Source organism: Sinocyclocheilus anshuiensis, unplaced genomic scaffold (assembly GCF_001515605.1).
Source record: "Sinocyclocheilus anshuiensis isolate Anshui unplaced genomic scaffold, SAMN03320099.WGS_v1.1 scaffold1240, whole genome shotgun sequence".
NCBI lineage: Eukaryota > Metazoa > Chordata > Actinopteri > Cypriniformes > Cyprinidae > Sinocyclocheilus > Sinocyclocheilus anshuiensis.
The window spans coordinates 1377892-1392436 of NW_015542555.1; the positions used below are offsets into that span (position 1 = coordinate 1377892).

General features: G+C 39.0%; 1 protein-coding gene across 2 annotated transcripts in view; it reads right to left on the reverse strand.

Moving 5' to 3' along the window:
• Window positions 1-14334, reverse strand: part of ints3 (integrator complex subunit 3) — a 17914-nt gene extending 3580 nt beyond the window's left edge. Inside the window, exons 1-22 of one of the 2 annotated variants that reach the window (XM_016494055.1) lie at window positions 13997-14334; window positions 13365-13448; window positions 12096-12179; window positions 11862-11975; window positions 11692-11776; window positions 11552-11618; window positions 11302-11443; window positions 8873-9002; window positions 8674-8771; window positions 6458-6649; window positions 6284-6371; window positions 6039-6118; window positions 4920-5011; window positions 4535-4641; window positions 3382-3501; window positions 3037-3166; window positions 2894-2948; window positions 2700-2803; window positions 2356-2520; window positions 1088-1241; window positions 934-1002; window positions 490-565 (exon numbers count right to left, since the gene is read on the reverse strand). In XM_016494055.1, the coding sequence (XP_016349541.1) occupies window positions 490-565; window positions 934-1002; window positions 1088-1241; window positions 2356-2520; window positions 2700-2803; window positions 2894-2948; window positions 3037-3166; window positions 3382-3501; window positions 4535-4641; window positions 4920-5011; window positions 6039-6118; window positions 6284-6371; window positions 6458-6649; window positions 8674-8771; window positions 8873-9002; window positions 11302-11443; window positions 11552-11618; window positions 11692-11776; window positions 11862-11975; window positions 12096-12179; window positions 13365-13448; window positions 13997-14080 (2320 nt within the window). In that variant the 5' untranslated portion in view covers window positions 14081-14334. Of the gene's footprint in view, window positions 1-489; window positions 566-933; window positions 1003-1087; window positions 1242-2355; window positions 2521-2699; window positions 2804-2893; window positions 2949-3036; window positions 3167-3381; window positions 3502-4534; window positions 4642-4919; window positions 5012-6038; window positions 6119-6283; window positions 6372-6457; window positions 6650-7972; window positions 8053-8217; window positions 8306-8391; window positions 8584-8673; window positions 8772-8872; window positions 9003-11301; window positions 11444-11551; window positions 11619-11691; window positions 11777-11861; window positions 11976-12095; window positions 12180-13364; window positions 13449-13996 lie in introns of both variants that reach the window. The other variant, XM_016494054.1, reaches the window with a different exon arrangement.
• Between the last annotated feature and the right edge of the window lie 211 nt (window positions 14335-14545).

Here is a 14545-nt window from a genome sequence, read left to right on the forward strand (position 1 = left end):
GGATCTTTATCATTATAGGGTGGTTGTGTACACACACTGCCAACACACATTTCAGTTCAAACAACTTGTAAAAGTGCGTGTCGTATCCGATGACCCCTTTAAAAATCAATATTTATTGTAGTTAAATGTGTTCATTATAACTACACAGACGAAACAAGCTAAGAACATTTATGAATTAGTTTATTGCTTTTTATGTATAAAAATCAAGACTTCATATTTTAGTAGCATAAAAAAAGTTATTCAATCTGGAAATTATATTGATTATATACAGAAAGTGAGCAAAGAACACTGTAATGCCTGTAACAGATTTAGTTACCCAAAGGCATTTTTTCCACCTTTACCTTGAATCTGGGGGGCATTTTTGCCTTAAGCCCCAATTAATTTTCAAACTTGGTGTTTGGTTTGTTAGGTGTAACTATGCAATTTGAACAGAGACATGTGGGGTCAAGATGGTGAACCATGAGAGCTTGAAAACTGCTGTAAACTTACTGAGGATGTTGAGGACTGAGTCTTTACGGAACATCACCAGGTTACCCGTCATCACGTGACACAGCAGCTCCTGAAGCTGTGAGGTTAAAACAAGAGTAAGAGGTTAAAAGAGATTTGAAGAAAAAATTATCTAACTGTAATCAGTGTTAAAGGGAAGTTCAGCCAAAAATAGGATGTTTTTCATCACTCACCCTCATGTCACATCCTACTTGCTAGCCTAAATTAAATCTGATCACCTTTACAAACAAAATCATTTGTCTTTATGAACTTTCTGAAGCATCTGAAGTTTTGGTTTTCTATGAAGGGACAGAAATCTTTCAAAAGTTTCATTAAAAATTCCTCATTTGTCTTTCAAAGGCGAATCAAAGTCGTATGGGATTGGAATGACACGAAGGTGAGTACATGTTTGGGACAACTTTCCATTTAAATGTGTATATTTGAAACCTGTGCCGAATCAATGACAGCCACGATCATGTTGAGGAGCTCTCCACTACGCAAGGTCTCATCTGGGAACTGTACAGCACAGACACAGAAAAAGTCAAACAAGGCTGTGAAAGCCTCTGTTGCAGGCACATGGTGTTGGAGTGTGAGAGGTTACCTCTGAATAGATGGAGGGGGTTAGGTAGCATAGGAGCCTCACATCATCCTCCTGACAGGCCTTCATGTCCATCATCAAGCAGGTGTGCAGGTCTCCCAGAGCCGTGGCCTGAGCAAACGACTCGTACAGGCTCATCTTCCCCGCTGCTGCTTTGCTGCAAAGACGCACAAAACGGTCTACTATGAAAACACTGAGCGCTCAGAGTAGTGCTGCATGAGTAATCGAAAGAAAAAAGGGACTTATGGCTTAGTGTGATATCAAATTGCACAGGGTGGGATTTCATTAAATATATGCTCTGTATTTAAGGTTTTCACAGGTCTACTTGGATGTGAAAACCCGAGGTTCGTCCCTAAAGGCTTTGGGTCCAAAATGTCGAAGAGTGCCCCGGACACGGGTTGGGTTCAGTATTAGTGGCCTCAGGTAATTTAAAATAATTGTGCTTTTTCCAAATGGACCCAATAATCTCGTACACAGAAATCCATCTTATAGATATGAGATCCATCAGGAAAAGCCACTCGCTTCATTACACTGTGTGTTGATGCAGGGCTTTTCTTTTTATGTGCTGAAGACCTTTGCTGGAGATGAGGTGAATAGCGATGCAGACAAGACTAGTGATTCAATGATTTATTGGGCTATTAATTTCATTTTTATTGAGCTATCACGTTTATTTTTCCAATCCACAGGTCACAACTGAAAGACAAACTCACAAATAACTCCAGCAGGCAGGCAATAATATAAAGTAATAATAAATATGTAAATAAATAAATAAATGAAAGTAATAGAGAAGTGACCAAATCAGTCAGCAGGACTGTCTGGTACAGATTTTAGGACCTGAGAAGACCTCTACTCTGTGCCTGCATGTCATTCCACTCTTGCGCCACACATTATGTTCTCACTCAGTGAAAAATACATCGCGGAGCAAAGAGGAAACTGACAATGCGCCGACAGACAAGACAGAGCAGGTTACTTCTGCTATGAAACAAAGTCTCAGCTTTCAAATTTTGTCATTTTTTTAAGAAATTCAAACAATAAATACCGTTTTGGGGCTCTTTAATGTGTCGTGCAGTGCCTCAGTTCAAGCGGCACGTGAAGCGATCATCTCCATGGCCAAAAAGCCCTCGATGGGGTCAGTCTAGTGCTCAACTACGGCCCGACACTGGCAGACTATCAGCTTGGTGTGTCATGGCCTTAAAATAGAAACCGCCCGATTGGCGATATATCTTGTTGCTCATCACTTGGATGATATTATTTGGACTGTTTGCCCCTACCTAGCTTTGAGGTAGTAGAGCAGATGATAACCGATTTTCGGCTGTTTCTGGTAGAGCTCGGCGAGCAGGTCCAGCAGGACAGAGAAGCCGCTGTTGTCCTCCTGCATCTGACACAAGTTCCTGAAGATCAGACACACCGGCTTACACACAGACTCCTCCAGTGACCTGCAAACACACAGCATCCCATTAGCCTCTTCATTAAGAAAAATGAACAATAGTGACAGGAACATATGGAGGGCAATCTGGACACAACGCAGGCTGGAACCAAAGACATATCTAACGCTAACCACTAAATAATGTGCAAACCGACCCGACAGGAAGTCGAGAAAGAGAGGGAAACATACTCTTCTGTGATCTCCTCAGGCAACACATCTCCTCTGAAGTGACTCTTAAACAGTTCAGCCAGACAGGAAGCTAGAGTGGACATCTGCTCAGAGTCAAAATCCTCCTGAAAGAGGACAAATAAAAAAAAAAAAACTGTGTATCATCAGCCGTATTTAAAGCTCCGATCGAAAGTTTCACCCTGAGCAAAGCTCACCTCTAAAATAAGATCCACAATTTCCTGCATGACCTCACAATGCGTTTCTGTGTCACTGAGAGAGAAAGAACCGCACAAATTGAGACTCATGCAATTGAGATCTTATTATAACTGTAATACATGTTATTAATCATGTGTCTCACCTCCCTTTCTGCAGCTGCAGAACCCTCTCTTTAAGTGCCTCGTCCAATTGGTCCACAAAAGGTGTGATGTCAGCAGGCTCGTCGATGTAGGTTTCCTTAAGCTGATGAAACCTGAACTCTCGTTTTTTACCTTGGGATAAACAAGGGTTCATATCATGATGCACTGATGAACAGAAGTGGGTCATGGGCATCATTTTGAGCCAGAGCCACTGATCTAGATTCTGTCATGATTGAATACTAAAGAAGAGAACATGCGCTCCACTCCAATGCTGTGAAGCCGAGCCGTAATTGGTTGATCTGAAGTTCTGAGCTAAAGTGTATCTGCCATTACGGCAAGCATCTTACCCTTGTTGTTCAATTCTTCCTCATCGTCACTGAAGGTAGCATCTGTGTTGTCATAGGAACCATCCTCCTTATCAAGCACATGATTGTCCATTTCCAAGGGAACAGATTCCTCCATTTTTACTACAAAAAGTACAGGAAGAAAATGTCAACATAAAACATGCCATAACTCAAGCAGAATTTCATTCCACTGACTTTTGAGATTGTAACTTGTAAGGTTATAATCCTTGCTGGATCTTAATTTTAATATTTTGATTTCAAACTACACTAGTGGATCTCAACCAGGTGTCCTTCTTAATTTTAATTTAGGAACCAGAATTTCTTTCAGTCTTAAAAAACAAAACAAAAACAGGATATGGAATTTTATAAGTACGATTTCTCAACCTGGAAAAGTTACAGAAAGTAATAAAATATTAATGTCAATGACATTTTTATAATGAATATAAATATTACTAGTAATGTCAAGCTCTAAAATATTTTATTGCTTAAAAATTGCTGTTACAGTATTAAAAAAAATGTCTCCGTAATCACAAATGACTAGATAAGTTGTAAATTCATTGGTAATATGAAAGTGTAAACTCCAAAAGACCAAATTCTGGAACTAGAGAAATTAATAATTTGAATTCTTTTATTTCATTGTATCAATTAAATATTAATATAATATTAATAGATGAATAGATACATAATGAATAATATTTAATTATTTTAGCTTCACTTAGTTTAATTTTACATTTTCTGTAAAACAGTTTGAAACAGAGCAGCTTTGTCATTACAGCAAAGCACCAGAAATATCTCTGAGGGCCTTCAAATATAGTCCTTGACAAACAGTCAGAAATGTTGAGGACCACTATACACACACTTCATATTTCTGCTAAAGCATTTATTTCACTGATGAGATGGGAAAGTAGATAACTGAGTAGTAAGACTTAAATTTGCACGTTATAGCATTACATTCACTGTCATTTATCCTGAGCTACACAAAAAACGCTCACAAATCCCTCTTCCTAGCAAAAGAGGTCTATCAAGATTAATATGCCAGTTTAGCACATACCAAATCATACTATGTTGTTTGTATAATATTTCTGGTGGACTAAATAGTTTAGGAGCTTTTGTTTTTGACATGACTGGCAATGAATCAGTGGTGTGGAGCTCTGACCTTCAGTGGGCGGCGAGGGGGAATTGCAGAACTCTGGGAAGCGTTCTCGCAGCATAGAGCGCAGCTCACGGTCCAGTTTAGGGTTGTCAAACAGAGGTGCTAGGTGACTGAAAGAGCGAGAGCAATAGTAGGGATCATTATATTGAAAGCATCTCTAAACCAGCAGAGACACATTGGTGGCATTCTTGATGAAGTATCTGTATGAGGCGAGCACATGCTAATGACTGTGTGTGTGTGTGTGTGTTAGGGTTGTGACGGTGAGGAAATTTTCCCACCGGTTATTCGACGTGTGATAATACCGGTATCACCGCGGGGGCGGGGCGTTCCCTCTTTTCCTCCAGCACTGTCTATCGCGGCAAGCCTAGTGTGTGTATGATAAACTCACGCCAGAACTCTCTTCTCCATGATGAAGTTTAGAGCGCTGAAGACACCCTGCCGCACTTGACCCTCAAGAGGAGGGAAAAAGTTTGGGATGATCTGAAGTGGAATAAAATAGCAGGTTAGCCCAAGATCTGAAAGGCTGGAATTCACAACACACAGAACTTCCTCTGTAAATTCCTCTTATCATTTTCCCCCACACACATGGTTTTGGCTGCATCAGCAAAAAAGGTAACACTTTAGTATAGGAACCAATTCTCACTATTAACTAGTTGCTTATTAGCATGCCTATTATTAACATATTGGCTGTTTATTAGTACTTATAAAGCAGGAGTAAGCATACATATTCTGCATGACCATATTCTACATCCCTAATCCTACCCAATATTAATAATACCTATTAATAAGCAGCAAATTAGTAGTTCAATGAGGCAAAAGTCGTAGTTAATGGTTTGTAAATGGCAAGAATTGGAACTGAAAATAAAGTGACAAAAAAAAAAACCAGTAACACTTTACAATAAGCTTCCATTTGTTCGCACTGATTAACCACGCATTGATTTAGTTAAAACAAAGTAATACAAACCGTTGTATTTTTATTGAAAACAAAATTATTTTTTAAGTCAACAAGACTATTGATGATCTTTTAATATGTCTTTGTCAATAAGATTTGACAATTACTTCTAAAGCATGTATCAATCTTAGTTAATGACTTTGTGTTAATTTCAAAATACCTAAAGTTGCATTAATGTTATAATAATGTTATGGACTTGAGCTAACATGACCTAACAACAGTTGTATTTTTATTAATTAATGTTAACAAAGATTAAGAAAATACTGTAACGAATGTAATGTTCATTGTTAGTTAATGTTAGATAATGCAAAGTGCAAAGATCTTATTGTAAAGTGTTACTGTTATTTCAAATGGAAAGTCATGATACTTTGAAAAAAAAAATTATTTAGAATAATATGTATAGATGAATTTTGCACCATAATACACGTAATTGGGTGCATTTTGATTTGATGTTTTAAATTGTGTAAATTCTATTTTTGTGGCCATTACTCACACTACTGTGTATGACATTAACAAGCTCTTAGATACAATAAGAACTGAGAAAGAGTTTCTCACCCGACACATGAAGTCCAGTAGTGTGGCTGTTATAGCAGGATGTGGTTTCATGGAGTGATGCATCACCAAAATAGCTGGCTCTGAAAAAACAAGAGTCCGAAAGAGAGAAACAGAAAGAGAGAGATATCAAAGGAAGATAAAAGCAGAGCATCAGTGACTGGGTGAAGGCAAAGCATGTGGTTTGTACATGTCTGTTTGCAAAGTCAAATCTAAATGGCACAATAATGGCTTCCTGCCTCTCTTACCGATGTTCATGATGCTGTCTTTCTCGGGGTTGAAGAACAGCCAGTCGTAGAACAAGGCCAGTTTGGCATTAGATGCAGCAACATTAGACTGCAGAGAGAGAGACAGATTGATATGGAATCCAAAACGACATCTAGACAAATTGTACAAGTCGAAGGTTTTTAGTATTTACTTACCGTGCAGGTAGTCAGGAGCCATCCAATGATCGCCCAGCGCGGCAGAATGTCAGAACTCAGCACTTCATTGGATGGATGTACCACACCGCATATGTAACGAATGAGGTCACAGCGCAGCGATTGGCTTTCAGCTGTGGACAGATACTGCCGCTGAAACCAGTCCTGATAGCGCTTCTGCTGGCCGAACCGAACCTGCAGACAGGAAGAGCAAGAGTGTTTGCCTTTCAAGTCATAAACGTATTGTGGTTTCAGTGTCAGGTGTCAGTGTTTGAGTGTATTTACCCGTGAGGTCATGAACAGCAGCTTGGTCTCCATGTCAGGGGTGAGTCGACAGGCCAGAAACTTGCGTGAGGTTCTGGAGGTGAGGAGCTGCAATATACCTGCAGCAGGACGGGACAAGACAGACCAATTTAATAACACACACAAATTTGACTGTGCATACTATTTATGTGCATTACTGTAGAGATTCCCTCCCACACACCAGTGAACTGTGGGCTAAGGGTCTGAGGATTGTGCAGCAGGTCTCTCCACAGCAACTCCAACTCAGGAATACGAGCCACATTCTGTAAGAGTCTGACCAGATCCCTCCCCATGATAAAACACTCCATGAACTGTTCAAACACAGACACAGCAATTTAAAAACATGAAACTCCACTGAATGGCAAGAAAAGATGAAACAGTAACAACAGCAATAACATCTGTAATGTGTAATGTGCAATGTGCACGTGAAATAAAATACTCACTGAGAAATCTACATCCCTAATCCTACCCAATATTAATAATACCTATTAATAAGCAGCAAATTAGTAGTTCAATGAGGCAAAAGTCGTAGTTAATGGTTTGTAAATGGCAAGAATTGGAACTGAAAATAAAGTGACAAAAAAAAAAACCAGTAACACTTTACAATAAGCTTCCATTTGTTCGCACTGATTAACCACGCATTGATTTAGTTAAAACAAAGTAATACAAACCGTTGTATTTTTATTGAAAACAAAATTATTTTTTAAGTCAACAAGACTATTGATGATCTTTTAATATGTCTTTGTCAATAAGATTTGACAATTACTTCTAAAGCATGTATCAATCTTAGTTAATGACTTTGTGTTAATTTCAAAATACCTAAAGTTGCATTAATGTTATAATAATGTTATGGACTTGAGCTAACATGACCTAACAACAGTTGTATTTTTATTAATTAATGTTAACAAAGATTAAGAAAATACTGTAACGAATGTAATGTTCATTGTTAGTTAATGTTAGATAATGCAAAGTGCAAAGATCTTATTGTAAAGTGTTACTGTTATTTCAAATGGAAAGTCATGATACTTTGAAAAAAAAAAATTATTTAGAATAATATGTATAGATGAATTTTGCACCATAATACACGTAATTGGGTGCATTTTGATTTGATGTTTTAAATTGTGTAAATTCTATTTTTGTGGCCATTACTCACACTACTGTGTATGACATTAACAAGCTCTTAGATACAATAAGAACTGAGAAAGAGTTTCTCACCCGACACATGAAGTCCAGTAGTGTGGCTGTTATAGCAGGATGTGGTTTCATGGAGTGATGCATCACCAAAATAGCTGGCTCTGAAAAAACAAGAGTCCGAAAGAGAGAAACAGAAAGAGAGAGATATCAAAGGAAGATAAAAGCAGAGCATCAGTGACTGGGTGAAGGCAAAGCATGTGGTTTGTACATGTCTGTTTGCAAAGTCAAATCTAAATGGCACAATAATGGCTTCCTGCCTCTCTTACCGATGTTCATGATGCTGTCTTTCTCGGGGTTGAAGAACAGCCAGTCGTAGAACAAGGCCAGTTTGGCATTAGATGCAGCAACATTAGACTGCAGAGAGAGAGACAGATTGATATGGAATCCAAAACGACATCTAGACAAATTGTACAAGTCGAAGGTTTTTAGTATTTACTTACCGTGCAGGTAGTCAGGAGCCATCCAATGATCGCCCAGCGCGGCAGAATGTCAGAACTCAGCACTTCATTGGATGGATGTACCACACCGCATATGTAACGAATGAGGTCACAGCGCAGCGATTGGCTGTCAGCGGTGGACAGATACTGCCGCTGAAACCAGTCCTGATAGCGCTTCTGCTGGCCGAACCGAACCTGCAGACAGGAAGAGCAAGAGTGTTTGCCTTTCAAGTCATAAACGTATTGTGGTTTCAGTGTCAGGTGTCAGTGTTTGAGTGTATTTACCCGTGAGGTCATGAACAGCAGCTTGGTCTCCATGTCAGGGGTGAGTCGACAGGCCAGAAACTTGCGTGAGGTTCTGGAGGTGAGGAGCTGCAATATACCTGCAGCAGGACGGGACAAGACAGACCAATTTAATAACACACACAAATTTGACTGTGCATACTATTTATGTGCATTACTGTAGAGATTCCCTCCCACACACCAGTGAACTGTGGGCTAAGGGTCTGAGGATTGTGCAGCAGGTCTCTCCACAGCAACTCCAACTCAGGAATACGAGCCACATTCTGTAAGAGTCTGACCAGATCCCTCCCCATGATAAAACACTCCATGAACTGTTCAAACACAGACACAGCAATTTAAAAACATGAAACTCCACTGAATGGCAAGAAAAGATGAAACAGTAACAACAGCAATAACATCTGTAATGTGTAATCAAATACTGAGAAAAACAGTTTTATGCATTAGAATTTGAGTGGATGGAAACAGGGTATTTCAAATAAATACTGTTCTTTTGAACTTTCTATTAGTCAAAGAATCTAGTAAAAATGTATCATGATTTCCACAAAAATATTAAGCAGTTTTTTTTATTTTTATGTTGATAATAATTAGAAACATTTCTTGAGCTGCAAGTCAGCATATTACAATGATTGCTGAAGGATCATGTGACACTGACGACTGGAGTAATGATGCTAAAAATTCAGCTTTGCATCACGGGAATAAAGTATATGTGACCCTGGACCACAAAACCAGTCATAAGGGTCAATTAAATAAGCTTTCCATTGATGTATGGTTTGTTAGGATAGGACAATATTTGGTCAAGATACAACTATTTGAAAATCTGGAATCTGAGGGTGCAAAAAAAATCAAAATATTGAGAAAATCGCTTTTAAATTTGTCCAAATAAAGTTCTTAGCAATGCATATTACTAATCAAAAATTAAGTTTTGATATATTTACAGTAGGAAATTTACAAAATATCTTTATGGAACATGATCTTTACTTAATATCCTAATGAGTTTTGGCATAAAAGAAAAATCAATCATTTTGACCCATACAATGTATTTTTGGCTATTGCTACAAATATACCCCAGCGACTTAAGACTGGTTTTGTGGTCAAGGGTCACATATTTTAAAATATATTCAAATAGAAAGCAGTTATTTTAAATGGTAATAATATTTCACAAAATTGCTGTTAATGTATTTTTGAAAAAATAAATACAGCCTCGTTGGGCATTAAAAAAATCTTACTGACCCTAAACTTTTGAACAGCAGTGTTTATTATAGATATAAATATTTAATTTGTTTACCTACATGCCATATGACCATTATTTGATTATCAAAATCACTGTTAGTTGAAGCTCCAGTGCACTAAAAGACCAGGAACATTCACATAAGGTACGTATAGTCAATTTCGATTTCATGGTGTCTATAAATCTGTTGAATAATTGCTGGCAGCCTAATTTAATCACAGCTGGTTCAAGCCCAAGTCACAAGTTAAATCCCAAGTGCTCTCTTGGGAAGTGCTGACCCAGATACAGACATCACAATCCTGCTTTAGTGCCCTTGAGCAAGACATTTCACCTCTGCCGGCTCCAGCGCCCTTGAAATGAGTCCATGGTGGGTCGCTCTGAATAAAAAGTATTTATCTTTCTTTTCATTCCTTGCCTTTTTTTTGTGCTTTTTATGCAGATAATGGTATTAAGAAAAGTTGTGATCCAGATTTAAAAGTTTTGCATCATGTGTGTAAGAGCATGTGAGATAACCACATCCCATCTACACAATTTAAAAAAAATCAACTCCACGAGGCACATCCTGCGATGCAAATTTTGGCAAGTTTTTAAGCCTGTAAAGCAAAAACAATTTAAGAAACTGTGCATTTAGACATGTATGAAGAACTTTTAGACAAAAGAAAAGTCTGCATGTGTTTTGTATCATAAATAGTACATCAGGCTTTTATGGCTCATACAGTACGACAGTGAAATGGAGAAATAAAAACACCTCATGCAATTTGGTGCTGTTGCTGATATTTATATGGCCAAAAGTAAGATGAAATTCTGATAGCTTTTAATGTAAATCAATGAGATCTTAATAACAGTATAACAGACTGACATAAAATCCTATTAGTTGTCACTCTATATCCCCCAATAATATGTCTTAGCTCTGTAGTTTTTATTGTGGGGGGTCAAAACATATTAAGGCAATGCAATACAATGATGATTGAGAGATGAACAAATTAACATTGTATGGATAATCAAGTAAATTTAAGTTGCTTCAGTCCAGTAAATGTTCATCTTGAAACAGATTATATAATAGAAATATAGTAGTGTTTCTTACATTTACTTCATATAAATTACTAAAGATTTCACAGCAAAAAGATGTGAAGTTTCAACTATCATTCAGACGACAGAAGGCATGCAGTAGATTGTGTACAACAGGTTTTTCAGAAGTTTTGATCATGTTGCAAGTTGCATATCAAATATGATACAGTAGGCGTTATAGGCTTAAATGATTAACACAGACAGACACAAGCACAAATTCCCCCAAAATACTTTAGCCTTGCACTTCATGTAACTAAAAAATGCACAAAAAAAAGAAACACTGTGTCCAGAACTGAACACTTTCCAGTACTCACCCTCTCTCTGAGCAGACCGATGCAGAAGTCCACCTCTTTCTGTCTGAAAGGCAGCAGGTTTGGCGTCCCATGGTCCACTATGAGCCTCAGGTACGTGTACACAGACATGGCCACCAACATCCCGCTTTTCAGCACCCACTCTCTGTCCATCACACAAACACATTCACGAAGCTGGCCTATTTGCATGGACGTAGTTATCACCCACAGTGCAACAGTCACATTGCATGCTGTTCGACTCAAAACTTCTCACCTCTGCTCCACTAAGATCTCCAACACGTTCTCAGCCAACCACAGGTTCTTGCTGGAGATGTCTCCCCCTGCAGATTGACGCAAGTTAGACACATGATACACTGTCAATGTAGCATGATTTGCATCGGTGTGTGAACGCACCAGCGATCTGTTTCATGAGCGTCATGAGAACCCCATCTGCTCCAATGACTCCGCTCTTCACCAGCTCTCTGACCAACCACACCAGCTGCCCACACACACATAAGACGAGACGTCACCAGTGTGTTACTGTTAAATTCAGTGTTGTTAAATGACATCAGACTGGAGCCCACCTGTGTACGGCACACGTCCTGAAGCTTGAGGAACTTCTCCATAAGGATCTGGTTGATTTTGATGAGCACCACATTCATACCGTCCCGATTCACCAACGTCAGGTCTCTGTAGCACTGCAGGACACACTACAATGTTAATGGTGGGATTCTGGGAGAACAGTGCAAGTAGAAGAGCTTTCTGTGGTATGCATGTATGTATGTGAATAAGATCTCATGTACGAAGCATCAACATACCCTCTGTGCTTGTGGGGGCTCTGTGAGCAGAAGCATGAAAAGACCCAGACACACCTCCTCATGCTGCGGTGGACCCTTACACACCTGAACACACACACATTCCCATTAAACATCATCATCAAATTGTTTTTGAATTTTATTTTAGACCTTTTAGCCACTTTTATCGATCTCAAATTTCAAGCCAGTCATGAATGAAATGTTAAAGAGGAGACAGGGGAGTTGGATCAGGACATTACAAGTTGCAAGCCAGATTTGATCCGATGTACCTCACCTATGCACCACAATTCAACATGCATTAACCAGCAGCCAGAAGGCCTTGGCTAAATGTCATGCTGTTCTTCTGTCTGATAAAAAAATGTTTCTTGAGCAGCAAATCAGCATGATTTCTGAAGGATCATGTGACACTGAAGACTGGAGTAATGATGCTGAAAATTCAGCTTTGATCACAAAAATAAATTACATTTAAAAATGTATTCAAATAGAAAAAGAGTTATTTTAAACTGTAAAAATATTTTACAATATTGCTGTTTTTACGAAATTTTTGATCAAACAAATACAGCCTTGGTGAGCATAGAGACTTTATGCTCTAGTATCTGTTTTATAAAATAATTTTGACTGTCACAGCTAAAGTAGTTGAAGAGAATTTCCAGTATGTGCCAAAACAAAACCTTTCTGCCACAACTATATTCCCAATACAGCGAAGCATACAGTATTACTGCTTACATTTCCTAAAGTATAAAAGGATGGACCTCCACATTATGAATAGCAAAGAAGTGCCCAATTTCTGTTTCACATGAATTACATGTGTAGGATAACAGGGTTCCCGCACTTTTCGACCAGTGAATTTTTATTCATTTACAGCTGATTGATAACTGGCAGAAAAAAAATCTGATTTTAAAATACATTTAAAAATCACAGCAATGTCTATGCCAAGTAATAGATTTAAATTATCATATTTAGCATACAAACTTCCACAATAAGAGTCAACAGATATCTTAAAGTTTTGTGGACATGGTGTTGTCTACACAAGCACTCAAAAATAACAATATAGGTGATTAAACATTTTCAAACAGAGCTAATCTAGAAAAAAGTTAATTCTACATTAAAGTCTTTTTAGCATTTAACTAATTTACACTACTTTTCCAGGCCTGAAAAATCACAACTTTAAAATTCCATTCTATGTTTTAAAGTTCCGTTCTATGCCCAGGTTTTCATGATTTGTGAATTCTGATGTGTTATCATAAGTAAGTGTAACTGATAAACACTCACATGAGCAGTGAGAGCATCATTGGCTTCCCGCTCCGACAGTACATTGGTTATAGATGTGGTGATGCTCACACACCTCTCCAGGCGCTGAAACACACACACACACACACACACACACACACACACACACACACACACACACACACACACACACTAACCGGTGAGTACAGAGCAATATGAATGCATGCATGAATGCCATGCCAAAAACACCAAACAACAAAATAACTCTACAGATCCCAACAATAGTTCATGCATAGTCTAATCTCAATTAAAGGCATGACTGCATCAATTTGTAATACCTTCCCCAGCAGATGGAGAGTCACTGACACCATCAGCTGTCATTAGTACATGTATGACATGATAACATCATTGTATGTTCAGCACACATCATGTTTACACCGCTGCCTCAACTCCTTCATTTATATTTGAATCAACAAAGAAGATAATAAAAGACTACAAAAGCCATCCCTGCAACTACCAGCCCTGTTCTACAAGTCTGATAGTGTCAGCTTCTCCATTCTGCTCGTCCTTTTGTTATTGTACTTAGTTTCCCCCATGTTTTCTTCGCAAATGTGTGCTGTGAAGAACGCGCTGACACGTATGTTGACGGCCGATGGGAATGCGTCGATCCCTACCTCCTCCAGCTCATCTTTGGCGTCCAGGCTGGTGGACAACAGAAGGCGACCCTGCGCTTTACCCTTAGCCGGCGAGGGCTCCATCTCCTCCCGCCTCGCTGCGCCCACACACACGGGACCTGACGGGGGTTTAAGGCGCTGTTTGAAACCCTTCCCTCACTGTTTCCGTGGGTCTGTGGTGATTATGAACTATTTAAACCCTCTCTCCGCCCAGTCCTAGGCGCCTACAGTGTGTTTACGACTCTTAAATCGCCACCTTTGCGCGACCACTCCACTGTTTCCACAGTGTCCGACTGTAACAATTCAACTTCCGCAGGGCATGGTGGCTTAGCGGAAGTGTTCCGAACGCGGAGTGAAGGCGGAGCGGAGAGACTAATTTATACCAATCGCGTACATTTTGATTGACGTGGCAGTTGACCAATCACGGTGATGGCACTGTCAGCGAGACCAGTCAGACAAAAAGAAGCCCGTGCAACTTGACAAGAACGCTGCTTCTGTGTAAACATGTGGGTAACTCAGACAGACAGTAAACTATAGGGTTGGAGCGAA